Source organism: Cetorhinus maximus, chromosome 9 (assembly GCF_964194155.1).
Source record: "Cetorhinus maximus chromosome 9, sCetMax3.hap1.1, whole genome shotgun sequence".
NCBI lineage: Eukaryota > Metazoa > Chordata > Chondrichthyes > Lamniformes > Cetorhinidae > Cetorhinus > Cetorhinus maximus.
Genome location: NC_135887.1, coordinates 74,702,588 through 74,718,432, shown reverse-complemented (window position 1 = coordinate 74,718,432; position 15,845 = coordinate 74,702,588). Strand labels below are relative to the sequence as shown.

At 43.8% G+C, this 15,845-nt stretch overlaps 1 protein-coding gene across 1 annotated transcript in view; it reads right to left on the bottom strand.

Annotated features, from left to right (window-relative positions):
* The window catches only part of creb3l1 (cAMP responsive element binding protein 3-like 1), a 145,841-nt gene extending 135,412 nt beyond the window's left edge, over nucleotides 1-10,429 (bottom strand). The window contains exon 1 of the mRNA XM_078548877.1: nucleotides 9,887-10,429. Coding sequence (XP_078405003.1) covers nucleotides 9,887-9,985 — 99 coding nt within the window. The 5' untranslated portion in view covers nucleotides 9,986-10,429. The remainder of the gene's footprint in view (nucleotides 1-9,886) is intronic.
* Between the last annotated feature and the right edge of the window lie 5,416 nt (nucleotides 10,430-15,845).

Below are 15,845 nucleotides of genomic sequence, written 5' to 3'. Positions count from 1 at the left end.
CATCACTAGAACAATAGATATTTGATCGGTGAAGATATCAAAGTGCTGCTTCAACAAAGAAGCTTGTTCAGTTTGAAACATCCATGTACGAAGCCTGGGTATCAAAACAGTAAAACTACTGCAGTTGAATCCTGCACCTCCCCTTTCGATTGGCAGCAGCATTGGGTTGCTGACTCTGTCAGACATGTCCCTGGAGCTTTCATCACATGACCTCCTGGCTCCAACTGCCCCTGCCCCCCACCCACCCCCGATATGTCCAATGTCACAGGTCCACCGCCTCCCCATGGCAACTGGAAAGCAAACATACTCTTTGCTAGCTGATTGGGCGTTTCTTGACTCTCAGTCAAACTGCCACATCTACAATACATTTACAACTAATGGACACAAGTGTTCAAGGAAAATCAAAATAAAAACACCTATATTTTTTAACGCCTGATGATTTTTCTTCTGCTTGTAGCGGTGCCTGGAAATTAATCTTCAAATCCTGAAGACTGTAGCTCAATCCAGGAGGGTTGGAAACCCTGGCGCAGTACTAAACTGAAAATGTAATGAGGAGGGAGGCTGTGTCACGGGAAAAGGTAAAACACTGTGAAATAAATGACTCCCATCAGAAATCTTAAACATTGGGAATCATTCAGACACAGGAACAGTATGAAATGCTAAAGGTTCAAGTGTGGGGCTATGAATGCTTCGTAAATTAACAGACTTTTCCGCCCTTGACATTTGAGCTCCTTGAAGTGAAACAAATAAAATATATTCCCCAGCAATATAACATCAATCACTCCTGGGTAATAGCACAAAACACAGAGCTTCCTCTCCCCTTTGTGCCTCTGCACCAGTCTTCTAGGAGAGGCCAGTGCTGTGATATTACCATTTGCCAAACACCTGTCCCTGTGTTCGGTCTGCCCTGAGGCTGCCAATGTCGTGAGAAAAGTGATGGAGTGGACTTGTTCCCCCAGGAATTATATAGAGCCAACCAAAATCATTCCTGGACAGCATTCATCCCGTCAGAATAATTTCAAACTGAGATCTCTGAAGTTATATAATGAGTTATAGCAAGCAGCCCCATGAAACGCTTTACGTGTCTGAGCGTATACTGAGCAGTTCCAGTCATAGAGCTGTTAGAAATGGATCCTTTCCCAGCAATGTGTACTGGATTCTGAGTTATTCGACAACAACTGCATCTGTCTCAATATTGACTAAGAGGAACAGTCTCAATCGAAGTGTAATACTTAAAGGAAAACTCTGCTGTCCTGTTGTTTTTATTTAATAATAATTTAAAATGATGCTACTGTACTGTGCAAGGAACACAAGTATGATAAAGAGGATATGGCTCAGAACTGATGTCTCCATGGTAAAGTATCCTGACAATGCACCCTGTCGGAGCATGTACAGAAAGAATGGCTAATTGGATAAGATACAGCAGCAGAGGGACCTGGGGGGTAGAGGTGCATATATCATTGAAGGTGGCAGGGCAGGTTGAAAGTGTATGGGTTCCTGGACTTTATAAATAGGGGCATAGAGTACAAAAACCAGGAAACTGTGATAAAACTGTATAAAACACGGGTTCGGCCTCAATTGGAGTATTGCTTCCAGTTCTGGGCACCACACTTCAGGAAGGATGTGAAGGCATTAGAGAGAGAGTACAGAAAAGATTCACAAGAATGGTTCCAGAGATGAGGATCTTCAGTTATGTAGAAAGATTGGAGAAGTTGGGGCTGTTCTCCTTGGAGAAGAGAAGGTTGATTTGATGGAAACGTTCAAAATCTTGAGGGGCCTGGACAGAGTAGAGAGGGAGAAACTGTTCCTATTGGTGGAAGGATAGAGAACCAGAGGACACCAATTTAAGGTGACTGGCAAAAGAAGCAATGGCAACTTAAGGAAAAAATGTTCACGCAGAGAGTGGTTAGGATCTGGAATGCACTGCCTGAGAGTGTGGTTGAGGCAAATTCAATCATGGCTTTCAAAAGAGAATTGAAAAGATATAGGGAAAAAGCTGAGGCATGGCATGAGTTGCTCTTCCAGAGAAACAGATCAGGCATGAACGTGTCAAATGGCCTCCTTCAGCGATGTGAGCATTCTATGATTCTATGGTCTGGATTTTATGTGGGAGGCGGGGTCCTCCCCGGCATAAATGTCAGGAGCAAGCCCTACTCCATCATGCTGGCTCACCCCCGCAGCCATTTAATGGCCAACGGGCTGTTAATTGATTTGAGGTGAGCCTTCCACCCCCATCGGAGAAGAAGCCCCACCTCCAAAATCTGCTGGCCAATTAAATGGCCGGCAACTCTCTTGTCCCATCAGGGGTGGCCGCTGATGGGAAAGCAGCCAGTCTCAAAGAAGACCTTCGGCAAAGGAGCCCAGACTTTAGGTAAGCTTGGCATCTCATCGGGGCTATGCTGGCAGGCCGCGGTGAGGGGGTAGGGGCCCAGAATAGACAGCGGGGGAAGGGGGACACGAGGGCAGGAAGACCTTGAGCGGAGCCTCCGATGGGCACCGGCCAGCTACAGGCTCGCCCATTGAAACATGCTGCACTGGAGACATGGTGCCTGCCCCACCTCCCAGAGGAGACAGGGGCTCTGAAATGGTCAGTAATTGGTCACTTAATTGACCCACGGATGGGCAGGCCTACAGACATCCCCTCCCCACCCCGTACCCTTGATGGTTAAAATGTGGCAGGGGTGGAGGGTGGTGGGCAAACAACACCCTTGGCATGGCATCCAACATTACAGCCCCCAACCCTGCCTGCCAACCTACTCCTAGGGCCCATAAGACCCATCCCTATGATTCTCAAGTTGGAACTATACCTAGGGAAAAAGCAATGATTTCAGGAAGAGAGCAAAGAGAAAACTAGTTGGTGGGCAGGGGGTCAGAGGTCGAGATGGCAGTGGGGTTGGGGTGTTGCTGTGAATGGGAGTTGGTTAGAATTGTACAAATTTAAACATATTCTCCCAGTACCTCACTTGTAAGAATACTCCAGCGGCCTGGGGTAGACTGGGCAGTATAGATACTGTAGATGGGGATGCTCCCAGCCTGCTATGGCAGCAAGTTAATTATGGGTGATAGTGCAAAGCCCAGCAACACTGGATACCATTGAAACTTGACAGAGCAGCAAGCTATGATGGACTGGGTGGTGTAAAGTCCTGGCACAACAGTTACTTGATGTGGAATGGACAGTGGAAAGTCTTAAAACAGCAGCTTGAGATAGCAGGAAATATAATGGGTTGAATTGTGTATAATGTTGGTCATACATTAATCTGGAATGGACAGGGTAGTGTAAAGCTTGGCATGGCAGAAGCCTGGCATGAGCAAGTTAGTGTAGAGGAATGGGGTGCGTACTGAAAAGTACTTTGGCAAGAAACTTTTGGTAAGGGTTAAAGTTTAAATACATCCCAAGTACGCCAACAGAAAGGATCACTGTATTTTTAAATGAAGCAGTGTTTGGAGTCACTGCCTCAGTTGACCACATTACTCACGCAGCACAAAGGGGGCCTTTCACTCTGCTCATATCCAAGTTTTCCCTCACTATCTTACTTTATAGGGGTGCTCATCGAAGGTTTAATTAGGACCTCCACCAGGTATGTGTCTTAAAAGTTACTTTTTATGGACTAATGAGCCATTGCTATATTTATCATAGCTTCATGTGCACAGGAGAGTCAAACACAAACCCATAAATGCCACCCTGAATTTTCTATTCCTTTCATTCCAGCCCCTTGTGCAACTGTTCTCAGCCCCCAACTTGCCTCCCTTCAGCCTTTTTCCACCTCTCCATCTCTCTCTCTCTTCTTCCAACACCCTCCTCAAAACACACCATTTGACCAAATCTTTGGACATCCCTCCTACCATTTCCTTCTTTGCCCTGGTATCTATTTTATTCCTTGAACCTCTGTGAAACTCTTTGGGATGTTATTTATGTCAAAGACACTATATAAATGCAAACTGTTGTTGATAGCAAGAGAGAAAAGACAAACACTAGCAATATACACTGACGGGCACACATGCAAATACATGGACATAAAGATAGATAAAAACACACACAAAAACTACAGATAGATTGACAAAGCCACATAGGTAGCCGGTGTGTAGGTGTACTTATAAAAGCATGGACAAACATGCACAAAGAAACAAACAGATAGACACAGGCACACACACAAATACAGAAATGCAGATTATGACAAGTGACAGAAGGGCAGGAAGATGAGTATGTTAAGTTGTGGTACTGTTCAATCAGACTCAAGACTGCGTCAGATTTTAGGTACATTTGGCTATGAACAAACCAAGAACACACACCAGGAACAACACCAGAAACAAACCAGGAACAACACCAGAAACAAACCAGGAAAAAATCTGGAACAAACCCGGGACAATATCAGGAACAAACCAGGATGCACACCAGGAAGAAACCAGGAAAACACCCAGAAAAAACCAGGAACAAACCGGGAACAAACTGGGAACCAACCCGGAACAAGTTAGGAACAAACCAGGAACAACCCAGGAACAATCGGGGAACAAACCAGGAACAAACGAGGAACAATCCAGAAACAATTGGGAACAATCCAGGAACAAACCAGGAACAATCTGGGAACAAACCAGGAACAATCCAGAAATAATCGGGAACAACCTAGAAACAATCAAGAACAATCCAGAAACAAGCAGGAACAATCTGGGAACAAACCAGGAACAATCTGGGAACAAACCAGGAATAATCTGGGAACAAACCATGAACAAACCGGGAACAATCCAGAAACAAACCAGAAACAAACTGGGAACAATCCAGAAACAAACCAGGAACAAACCGGGAACAGACCAGGAACAATACGGGAACAAACTGGGAACAAACCAGGAACAAACCGGGAACAATCTGGGAACAAACCAGGAACAATCCAGAAACAAACCAGGAACAAACCGGGAACAACATCATGAACAAACCAGGAATGAAGCAGAAACAAACCAGGAGCAAACTGGGAACAAACCGGGAACAAACCGATAACAAACTGGAAACAAACCAGGAACAAACCGGGAACAAGCCGGGAACAAACCGGGAACAAGTCAGGAACAAACCAGGAACAAAGCGGGAACAAGCCAGGAACAAACCGGGAACAAGCCTGGAACAAGCCGGGAACAAACCGGGAACAAGCCAGGAACAAACCGGGAACAAACCAGGAACAAACAGGGAACAAACCAGGAACAAACCGGGAACAAGCCAGGAACAAACCGGGAACAAACAGGGAACAAGCCGGGAACAAACTGGGAACCAACCGGGAACAAGCCAGGAACAAACTAGGAACAAACCGGAACAAACCGGGAACAAGCTGGGAACAAACCGGGAACAAACCGGGAACAAACCGGGAACAAGCCAGGAACAAACTAGGAACAAACCGGAACAAACCGGGAACAAGCCGGGAACAAACCGGGAACAAATCAGGAACAATCCAGAAACAAACAGGGAACAAACTGGGAACAAGCCAGGAACAAATCGGGAACAAGCCAGGAACACACCGATAACAAACCAGGAACAAACAGGGAACAAACCGGGAACAAACCGGGAACAAGCTAGGAACAAACCAGGAACAAACCGGGAACAAGCCGGGAACAAACCGGGAACAAGCCAGGAACAAAACAGGAACAATCCAGGAACAAAACAGGAACAATCCAGGAACAAATTGGGAACAAGCCGGGAATAAACCAGGAACAAACCGGGAACAAACAGGGAATAAAACAGGAACAATCCAGGAACAAATTGGGAACAAGCCGGGAATTAACCAGGAACAATCCTGAACAAACCGGGAACAAGCCAGGAACAAACCAGGAACAGACCAGGAACAAACTGGGAACAGGCCAGGAACAATACGGGAACAAACCAGGAACAAACCAGGAACAAACCGGGAACAATCCGGGAACAATCCAGAAACAAACCAGGAACAAACTAGGAACAGACCAGGAACAGACCAGGAACAATCCGGGATCAATCCGGGAACAAACAGGGAACAAACCGGGAACAATCTAGAAACAAACCAGGAACAAACCGGGAACAATATCATGAACAAACCAGGAATGAAGCAGAAACAAACCAGGAGCAAACCAAGAACAAACCGGGAACAAACCGAGATCAAACCGGGAACAAACCAGGAACAAACCGGGAACAAGCCGGGAACAAACCGGGAACAAGCCAGGAACAAACTGAGAACAAGTCGGGAACAAACCAGGAACAATCCAGAAACAAACCGGGAACAAACCGGGAACAAACCGGGAACAAGCCAGGAACAAACCGGGAACAAACCAGGAACAAACTGGGAACAAACCGGTAACAAGCCAGGAACAAACCGGGAACAAACCAGGAACAAACTGGGAACAAACCGGTAACAAGCCAGGAACAAACCGGGAACAAACCGGGAACAAACCAGGAACAAACTGGGAACAAACCGCTAACAAGCCAGGAACAAACCGAGAACAAACTGGGAACAAACCGGGAACAAGCCAGGAACAAGCCAGGAACAAGCTGGGAACAAACCAGGAACAAACCGGGAACAAGCCGGGAACAAGCCGGGAACAAGCCGGGAACAAACCAGGAACAATCCAGAAACAAACCGGGAACAAACCGGGAACAAGCCAGGAACAAAACAGTAACAATCCAGGAACAAATTGGGAACAAGCCGGGAATAAACCAGGAACAAACCGGGAACAAACAGGGAATAAAACAGGAACAATCCAGGAACAAATTGGGAACAAGCCGGGAATAAACCAGGAATAATCTGGGAACAAACCGGGAACAAGCCAGGAACAATCCAGGAACAAACCAGGAACAAGCCAGGAACAAACCAGGAACAAACCAGGAACAATCCAGGAACACAACATGACGCAAAACAGGAACACATTAAGAGCACACACCTGGGGCAAACACTGGGAACACAGCAGGAAATACAACAGGACAAGCACCAGGAACACACACATGCCAGGAACATGCACACACCAGAAACACAACAGGTACACACACATCATAAAATAAACAGGAAACACATCAAGAAAAAGCCAGATCACTGTGCAAACTAGGAACAAGTTATGAATGAACTGTGTAACAAAACAGGAACATACAAAGAACAAACTGGGAAATAAGACAGGTACGCCACATGACCAAAGTGGGAACACAACAGAAGCATATGATGAACAAAGAAAGCATTTAAATAACAAATTTTGGACATCGCCAAATGCTTCACAGCTGAATTATTTTTGCAATATGAACAAATGTGCCAACCAATTTGTGCATAGCCACATCCTACGAACATCAATGAGTTAAATGAACAGTTGATCTGGTTTTGGAGGTTGATTCAGGGATACATATTGACCCTGGCACGGGAAGAATCTCTCTGCTGCTTTTTGAATAGTGGCATGGGAACATGCACAGCTGCCCTGAGACAGGTAGACCTTGTTTTAACACCTCATCCTGAAAACAGCACCTCTGACAGAGCAGCAGCTCTCAGTACTAAACTGAAGTGGAAGCCTAGATTATGTGCTCAAGCCTCTGAACTGGGACCTGTACTCACAACCTGATCTCTCAGAGCGAGTGCTACTAAGTTAAACAACCCTGGGACACAAAACAGGAGCCTGCAAACAGACCAAGAACCAGAACCAAAATAGGAATATTCCAAGAATAAACTTGAAACACACCAAGGATAAACCAGGAAGAAAACCAGAATACGCCAAAAGCAAATTAGGAAAATATAGGGTGGAAGAAGAGTCAGTATTTTCCTGGAACAAACTGGTGGAACAAAAGGAACAAGATGGGAAGAAAATGGGAGCACACAAAAACAAACTGGGAATGAAGCCAGAAGAAACCAGGTCAAAATAGGAAAACTCTAAGAAGAAGCAAGGATATAAATTCAGGAACAAACAAATGAGTATATCGCAGGTACAAAGAACAAATTAGGTTTCTCTCTGACTTATAGTGGTAGGAGAAGAGATGTGAGAATATCGTGCTGTAGAATGATCAATTCTAATGATCGATAAGACATCCGTCATGAGTATAACATACCCTCTATCCACTGCCGATGCCTGAGTTCTATAGATAACTGAAAAGTATAGGTAAGACTAAGAGGGAGCCACATTATTTCATTCATACTAGAATAGATACGCCTAGGTAGAAACAGTATAGATGTATTTAGAGATGCAAACTATTGGCCATATAGTGTAATGTTTATAGCAAACCATAGATAGTCATTAATTCATAGTATATAGTATATATAGTACAGTATTGAATTTGTTTGGATTTTACATATATCTTATCCATGATATACTATATTACAATATAGATAGCAAAGTTATGCTATATAGAATAGCATAGGCTATATAATATAGTTCCACATTTGCACGCGTTTTATATAATGCAACACGACACAAAACTGTCCCATGGATGAACTCAGAGCAAATTAATTGTGCCTAGTCACTCTAATGGGACTTGACCGTCCCTCACTCACTCTACTGATACTGGAATGTCCCCACTCACTGGAATGGAACTGAACTGTTCCTACACACTCTAACAGGCCTGCACTGTCCCTCTCTCATTCTAATGGGACTGGACTGTCCCCCTTTACTCCACTGGGGCCAATTTCTGACCACCATCAGCATTTTCACACAGTTTTCTTCAGTTAAACATTTCTTCATTAACCCCCTTCTCAATGTATATTCCAAATGTAGGTGTGCAATGTTAAAATTCATAACATACCGTCCTCAATTTTAAGGTGCCTGTTGTAATTTGAATCCCAGCTCCATATTTATTATAAAAGCTATCCATTAATTGAGGTCTGTTTTCAAAGCAATGTTCTGTATCTAATACTGCACAGTAGCCCATTTGAGTTAAATGTCCTGCAGTGGGGTATGGTACAGCTGGTTTCCCTTCAAACCACACATATTGAATCCGCAATGGTCTGGGTCAGCTCTGATACATTGATTATCACTGAAATTTGTACAAATGTTATTGGCAGCCATTCGGCATTTTACTTGTTTGGGACATGATTTAATTGAGAACCGCATATGTGTCTATGAGAGTGAATGTGGGCGGGTGTATTTGTGTGAGATATTTGTGTTGTAAGAATGACTTAGTGAGCGTGTGAGTGATTGTGTCGGTGTGAGTTTGTATGTCTTTGTGAGGATATCTGTCTGGGTGCACTGTAGTTGTGTGAGGAAGTGTTTTTGTGTTGTATGTATATGAGTGAGTGTATGTAGTCTGTGAGTGATTGCCTATGTCTGGGCAATCACACACTGTGAGAGGATGTCTGTGCAAGTTTGTATCTGTGTGTATGTTTGCGAATATCTCTGTATATCTGCATCTGTTTCGATTTGTATGAGCCTGTGTTTATATGTATGTTCCCTTATGTGCATGCCTGTATCTTTGTGCCTGTATCTATGTGCCTCTGTGTGTCTGTATTTTTCTGTGTGTCAGTGTGAGAATGTTTGTGTGTGTTTCTGTGAGTCTCTTTCTGTGTGTCTCTACGTGTGTCTCTTTTGGTGTTTCTATATATGCCTGTGTATTTGTGTGCATGCCTGTATATTTCTGTGTCTGTGTATTTGTGTGCATCTGTGTGTTTCTGTATTTGTCTGTGTGTCTTTCTATGTATTCCTGTGTGTATTTCTATATGTCTGCACATTCTGTGTATGTGTGTGTACAGTATGTGTGTGTGTGCTTGTCTATATCGGTGTACTTATGTGCGTGTTTGTGTGCCTGTGTATATTTCTGTGTGTTTAAGTATGTATCTGTGCTAATGGCTTGGAGCAAGTGGAAGGTGAAGTGAACAAAAAGTGCGATATTGCTAGAGATGGAGACAGAGTGAAGCAGAACAGTACCCAGACAGGAGAGGTGCTCTGGTTAACTGGCAGCTCCCTAACAACATACCACATTACTGAGAAAATCGGCTTCGTTCAAATCTTCCAAATCCACAAGGCTTGAAGCTGCGAAGAGTTTCTCTGCCCCGAAGTTATCCAGGATATCCATAGTGAACGAGGACCAGGGGCTCCGGCGGGGAATCAATCGCTCGGATCTTCCAGATGTTGCAGCTCGGGGGAATTGCCTCTCGGACCCCAAGCTCTTTAAACTCTGCCGCTGTCTCCTCCGGGGCTGCTAAAAGCTTCCCCGCCTTTACAGTGGTAAGACTGCTTAAATGTTTCCAATGCCTGCCGATCAGGCTCCTCCGACCAGGATGTGAGGATAGTCCCTGCCTCAGCCTGAGAGCTTTCTGATGTCTGTCTTTGATGTGTCAGTTTAGCACAGACTGCTCGGCAGCTGCAGATTCTGGGTTCGATCCCCACGCTCTTGTCTCTTGGCGATCTCTCTCTCTCTCTGCGCTTGTGTGAACTCCAGTCCAAACTCCATACGGACTCACTCTGTCACTAGCCAGTTCACACACTCCACACAGCACTTTCCCCAAGACATCACGTCACTCCCTTTCTCCACAATTAACCCCTTGAGAACTCTCAGCAGCAACATCCATTAACCTCAAAAATCGTTTTCCCCTGGAAAAACATTGCCATTTGCTTTGAGAATACTTGAGCAGCATGGTGGTGTATGGCTTTGTAGGGCCAACTGTCAGTGGCACTAAGGGGCAACAAGGCGCAGGTTCAAAATTGCCCCCAAACTCTTGAGTTCCTCACCTCAGTAGTGCCACGAACCCAGCCTTGTCCAACAGAAATCGCTAACTGGACACCGGTGTTGCCATACAAAAATAAAAATACCTGGGAAAACTCAGCAGGTCTGGCAGCATCTGCGGAGAGGAACACAGTTAACATTTCGAGTCCGTATGACTCTTACGGGTGTTGCTATGCTGTTTTAGCCACATGCAGTCATTTTAACAGAAAATGCCTCCCAAGATACAGGTGAATGTGCTTCACAGGTGTATATTCATTTTTAAGACACACCTACCACCATCCAGTAATAAACACACAGGAAGATCAGAAAATGCTCGCACACTCTGTATTTTGTCTTGTCTTTTTACCAACAAACACACCAAACAGTGCACAGAGAGTGGAGGCCCTGTGGCACAGTGGCTAGTGCCCCTGCCTCAGAGTCAGAAGCTCCCCACCCCAGGGCTTGATGGCCAAGGAAGGTGCGTTATTAACACGGCCAATCAGGTTACCTATCAACTTGTAAATCCCTCCAACATACACCGATGGCGGGTGCTGAGAGTGGGCGAGATCCCTGGTCAGCCATGTGATGGAAAAAAATTGGAGCCTCCACCATCACTATCCATAGCTCCAGACTACAACACGCATGTAAGAGTGCAGGTTGCCACAGCAACTCTAACTCCCTGAGTGAACTGTAACCCACCGCCACAATACATGCAAATGCTGTGTTAAGAGGTCACATACCCAATGACAGTGTTTGTTATTCATTTCCTAATTTACTAATCAGACACATAATTAGCCACATCTGAATTCCCAGTTAGCTACATGTGGCTATTGTGTCAGACAACACTGTAGCTGCTGGGAGATTGTACCAAGCAGAAAGTAGACACCTCTCTATGTAAAGGACTAGTGAAGAATCAGTTGGGGGGGAGTCTCCATGAGGAAGCTCTCACATGCCCCCCAGTGGCTGGTCAGGTGAAGACCATCTTGCTCCCTCAGGTGATACAGGTACATTCCTGGGGGAAATATCACGAGGAAAAAACAAGAGGAGAACATAATAATGTACCCTTAAGTAAAATGAAGAGTTAAGAAGCCTTATGGAATTCCGTCATTCAGATCCACAACAATTAGTACTTTAAAGGTACAGATGCTGTCTCAGCAGCTGTTAAGTGTAAAAATAGGTGTGTATATTTTGATAACTGAAATGGTCTTTAAGCCTAAAAGCATCTCATTTTAAAAGAAATGTATTTCTATTTTTGCACAGAAAGCAGAGATGTTAAATATAGTACTTCAGACAACCCAGCAAACTCTGGCAGCTTTAATTATTCTGTGGGTTAGACCAAACTGTTATTGGAAACAAAAGCAAAATACTGCGGATGCTGGAGATCTGAAATAAAAACACTCAGCATGTCAGGCAGCATCTGTGGAGAGAGAAAAACAGAGTTAATGGGTCAGAATTTGCTGAAAAAGATAAGAATGTTTGAACAACACACACCATTATTAATGCACAAATGAGCCAGCAACTCATAGCGAGGAAGAGATACCCGCAAATTGTGAATCACTACAAGTTGCTGAATGAGCTCTGCTGTTCCATCATTAACTTTATGTAAACAGCAGATCTCCCTTTAACCTCCTAGTGATTTCAATGAAGTTACTGCAGTTGCACATTAATTGTCCATTAAGCACACCACGGAAAATTAAACCCACTAATTAATACTGTTAATGCCTTTTAATGATGTGATAGTCGTTAAGGTTTGCCAATCAACCTCTCAGACACCAGAAATAAGCAATTATAAGTCTGAAGTCTCATTCTTTCAGGTCTGGAATGGTCTAATTATTAAATTCTTTTTCTCACTTTTTCTTGCTATTTCAATTTTCTCTTTAGCTTAAACCAATCTTTCGCCCCCTCTCTTTATTTCTCTTTCTGTACCTGACTTGGCAGTGAGTTCATCCACTCTAATTTGCCCACCTTCCTCTGCTTCCTCCTGAATTCTTTAATCTCACACTTAGGGGTGGGCAATAATGCTGGCCTAGCCAGCAATGCCCACCTCCCATGAAAGAATGAAAAAAACACCATTTATCCCGTTGTTCACCAGGGTCCCAGCGACTCTGTTACCATAACCACGCGTCATCAGCGTGCATTTCCAGCAACTCAGTGGGCAAAAATATTTAAATCTAAACGTCCACAAACAAAAAAATGAGGCAACCATGAGATCCAAGTCTGCCAATGACACAAAGATTGGAGATGTAGTAAGTAATGTAGATAAGAAAATTACAAAAAGACATTGATAGTTTGAAGTGAGTGGGCAAAATTGTGGCAGATGATAAGTGTGAAATCATTCATTTTGGACCAAAAAATGTAGATTCAAGTATTTTTTAAATGATGGAAAGCTAGGAACAGTGGAGGTCCAAAGAAATTTAAAGATCCATGTATACAGACCACTAATTGTAGTAGTTATAGGTACAAAAAATAATCAAATGTCTTATGGAATGTTAAACTTTATAACTAGATGGCTAGAATATAAATGGGAGGAAGTTTTTATACAAATCCCTGGTTAGACCACATCTGGAGCACTGTGTACAGCCCTGGGCCCCCTACCTTAGGACATATTGGTCTTGGAAGGAGTGCAGTGCAGATTCACCAGCATAGTACCAGGCTCCAAAGGTTTGATTATGTGGACAGATTGCATAAAGCAGGCTTGTATTCTGTGGAACACGCTAGATTGAAGGGTGATTTGATTAAAGTTTTTTGTAATTTGAAAGCAATTGATAAGATAGATGGAAAGAACTATTTTCTGCTGGTGGGAGTGTCTCAGACAAAGGGACATAACTTTAAAATCAGATCACTGACTGAAATTTCTACAGAAAAAAAGACAGTCCATAATGGCAGGGATGGCAAGCTGACTGTACTAAAAAACATCCAAATTGATTTGCCAGGATTATTAACTCCCTATTAATCAAATGCACTAGGCCATGGTTTACATTTATGGAGAGTCTTGCTCCTGTTCCAGAATATGATAAAGCCTTCATTCTGTAGTACTATATACCACATTAATATCTATGCACATGCCAAATACATCAAAGATTAACATTTTGAAATAATTGCTGCACCGGTGTGGCTCAAGAAGGTGGCTCACCACCACCTTCTCAAGGGCAATTCCAGATGGGCAATAAATGCTGACCTAGCCAGCGATGCTGATACCCAAGAATTGATTTTAAAGATGATCAAACTTTTCCATTAAAGGGTATGATGCCTCTGCCTCAACCATCCTCTGCCTAACGCAGCCTCCCCATATGGCCCAGCAAATTTCAGTGGTACCAGGAGAAGATTTCAACAGCGCCCTACCATAACACTGATGAATTGTCTTTTGTGAGTTTGCTTATCTTCACTAACGTTTTCTCTTTCGCCTCTTGTATATTCCATCACCGTCAGGAAAGCCTTTAACTGCTTCTAACATGGCACATCATGTCTGACATTTACCACTTATCCTGGATTTTCAAGGGAAAAGGTCAATTAAAAAATGTGAAAAGAAAGTCAAGGCTGATTTTTAACTTACAGTGATGGCTGGGATTGGGCAACAGCAGGCTGGCCACCCTGGCCTATTCTACCCACTCTATTTATTTTCTTTATCCTTCTATATTTCTGCGGAAATGCTAGAAAATTGTGTGAAGCCTGCAACTACATCATTGTCAGCCCCTTTTTATACCAAAAAGAGCAAGCCATCAGGCAATTCTGATGCATGGAAACTTGGATGTGACACCAAAAACCATTTGGATGGATCTCTGTCTCCATTTTCCACACTCTCATCGTATTTCCCTGCCCATCTATAGTGTGTTTCTGATTGGAAAGTGTAGGTCAATGCACCTTGTAGTCATTGTCATTCATATATTGCGTCTTTAGTACATACACCAATGAATGTCACTTTCACCATAGTCTTTCTGTTTTGTATTGGGATATTGTTCACTAGTGTCAACTCGCAGGAGCCCAGTGTGTTAAGTTAGCCATACCAATCAGTCACAGTAAGAGCAGAATAATTCACTGATGATATGTACAGGAAGGTGCAATAAAGGAGGTAGTTAGAACTTCAGAAGCACGATTGCAGAAGGATTAAAAGCCAAAGCTACTCAGTCACTCGATAACAGCGGCTCTGCAACATTGCCAGAGGCCGTTATATGATCGCAGGATGGATTCTACAGCATTGACAACACAGATGATAGCTGTGACCATGTCTCTGGCCACTGTGCCTTCTCCTGAGCATTGCTACTACAGGCCAACCAGCAGAAACACTGCCTGTACAGGTGGTAGGATCACGGGGGCTGCACATAATCCAGGACCTATTACAAGACCACCTACCTCCATCCTTCCTTCCCAGTCACACAGCTGTCGTTCCCATTTCTGGTACCTTTACAGAAGTAAATGGAAGTGTTCAAGGAAAATGAATAAGGCACAAGATATTTTTGTTAGTGCTCCGAGGATTTGTCTCGCAAATTGCTTGCAACAATGCCCAGGAGATTAATCTACATTTCCTGGAGGCTCTTGGATAACCCTAACAGATGGGTTGGATTTTGAGAGGCACCAATGAAAAACCGTTTCCTGAGTTAGGTTTCAGAGGCCTAGCTCCACATCCTCACTTATATTATCCAGGTACGACTGAACTCGGGGCTGGCATTGGCAACCACACCTTACAACAGATGCAGCCTTGTATTAAAGAGTAATGCTAACACAGCACAGGCTGAAGTTTAATATTGCTCCTTTTCAGGGGACTGTTTCCTGCTTAGGGCCCAGCTGTAGTGGCCTATGCAACCCTATTAGTATCACAGAGGGCGTTTGGAATCATTACAGGCGATGTCGAGGGAGGATGCAGATATCCATATGTTAACATCTGCTCACACACAGTGTTCTCAGCAGGCCTGGTGAGAGTAAAAGAAAGAAAGAAATTGCTTTAATATAGTGCTTTTTACACTTTCAGAACATTCAAAGTCCTTCACAGCTCACTAAGCACAAATGAAATCCATGTTGTAATGCAGGAAATGCAGCAAGAAATTTACCCCAACAAGGCCCCACAAAGAGCAATGAAAGACCAAATGTTGGACTGGGAGCACCTATTCTTTGGGTGCCATTAGTTATCCAAAAAGGCATTTGCATGCACACTTTTTAGGCAATGCACTGGACGCCATCTTGGTAAAGGTGTTAGCAAGCACAGTTAACGTCCACCAGAAGTTTGCAGAATAGG